General features: G+C 46.5%; 1 protein-coding gene across 1 annotated transcript in view; it reads right to left on the reverse strand.

The window, feature by feature from the left end:
• Positions 1 to 881, reverse strand: part of LOC102206549 (putative zinc finger protein 66) — a 4,153-nt gene extending 3,272 nt beyond the window's left edge. The window contains exon 1 of the mRNA XM_013915746.1: positions 459 to 881. Within this exon, the coding sequence (XP_013771200.1) occupies positions 459 to 563 (105 nt within the window). The 5' untranslated portion in view covers positions 564 to 881. The remainder of the gene's footprint in view (positions 1 to 458) is intronic.
• Positions 882 to 1,130: the final 249 nt, after the last annotated feature.

Genomic DNA, 1,130 nt, shown 5'->3' on the forward strand with positions numbered 1-1,130 from the left:
AGAAGTTCGGCCATCTGGGGGGGGGGAGGCTCAGAGTAGAGCCGCTGCTGCTCCACATCGAAAGGAGCCAGCTGAGGTGGTTTGGGCATCTGACAAGGATGCCCCCTGGGCGCCTCCTGGGTGAGGTGTTCCAGGCATGTCCCACTGGGAGGAGGCCCTGGGGCAGGCCGAGGACACGCTGGAGAGATTATATCTCTCCGCCGGCCTGGGAACGCCTTGGTATTCCCCCGGATAAGCTGGAGGAGGTGGCTGGGGAGAGGGAGGTCTGGGCCTCTTTGCTTAGGCTGCTGCCCCCGCGACCCGGCCTCGGATAAAGCGGATGAAGATGGATGGATGGATGGATGGAATGTAGATTCTGTGTGTATAGAGGAGCCCAGGATGGAAAAGATAAAGCTGCTGTTAACAACCAGCTGTGCACACAACTTCAGCAACAGTGTAACTGTGATAATTTTTCTCACCTTTTGTGTTGAAGTCATTGTTTCCTCTCTAGTGGCTGAGCTGAATCCAAAGGGCTGAAATTGTTCCTCTGCTTCTCCACCAGACTTGTTATTTAGCTGGGACATAAAATGTATAGATATGTAATTTATCCCTGACAAATAGAAGCAGAGCAAATAAACAGTACACTGCTCAGTGACAACAATAATTATGATGCTTTAAGTTGAAACCCCAGAAACAACTATCCTACTTTTCGAGAATAAGACGCATTAAGCGAAACAAAACAGACTAGTTTATCCCAAGGACAAAACTTTCAATGGGAGCATGATCAGTTACTGAAATAATACCAATGGAGGACCCGACAACTTGACTCACCAGAGAGCGAGACACCAGAAAGTAAAGTGAGGATGGGAAAAGAAAGTATAGTGTCTTTCTTGAGGATACAGGTCTTCATATATATATATAGTCTTCATATATCCAACAAGCTCAGCTCCTCTGACACAACGTCCAAAGCAGCATCTACAGGGTGCTTATTTGGTCTAAGACGAGAGGATTAATCAAAAAACACATCCCTGACCTGGTTAAAATCCCCACCAATTACAATATTTATATTTCCAATATTCCGCACTGTGCTACACACTTCATGAAAAAATTGTGGTTGAGGAGAATTGGGGGCATATATGTTGACCAATGTC

The sequence above is a fragment of the Pundamilia nyererei genome, unplaced genomic scaffold (assembly GCF_000239375.1).
Source record: "Pundamilia nyererei isolate P.nyererei 1_Seehausen unplaced genomic scaffold, PunNye1.0 scaffold00357, whole genome shotgun sequence".
Classification (NCBI taxonomy): domain Eukaryota; kingdom Metazoa; phylum Chordata; class Actinopteri; order Cichliformes; family Cichlidae; genus Pundamilia; species Pundamilia nyererei.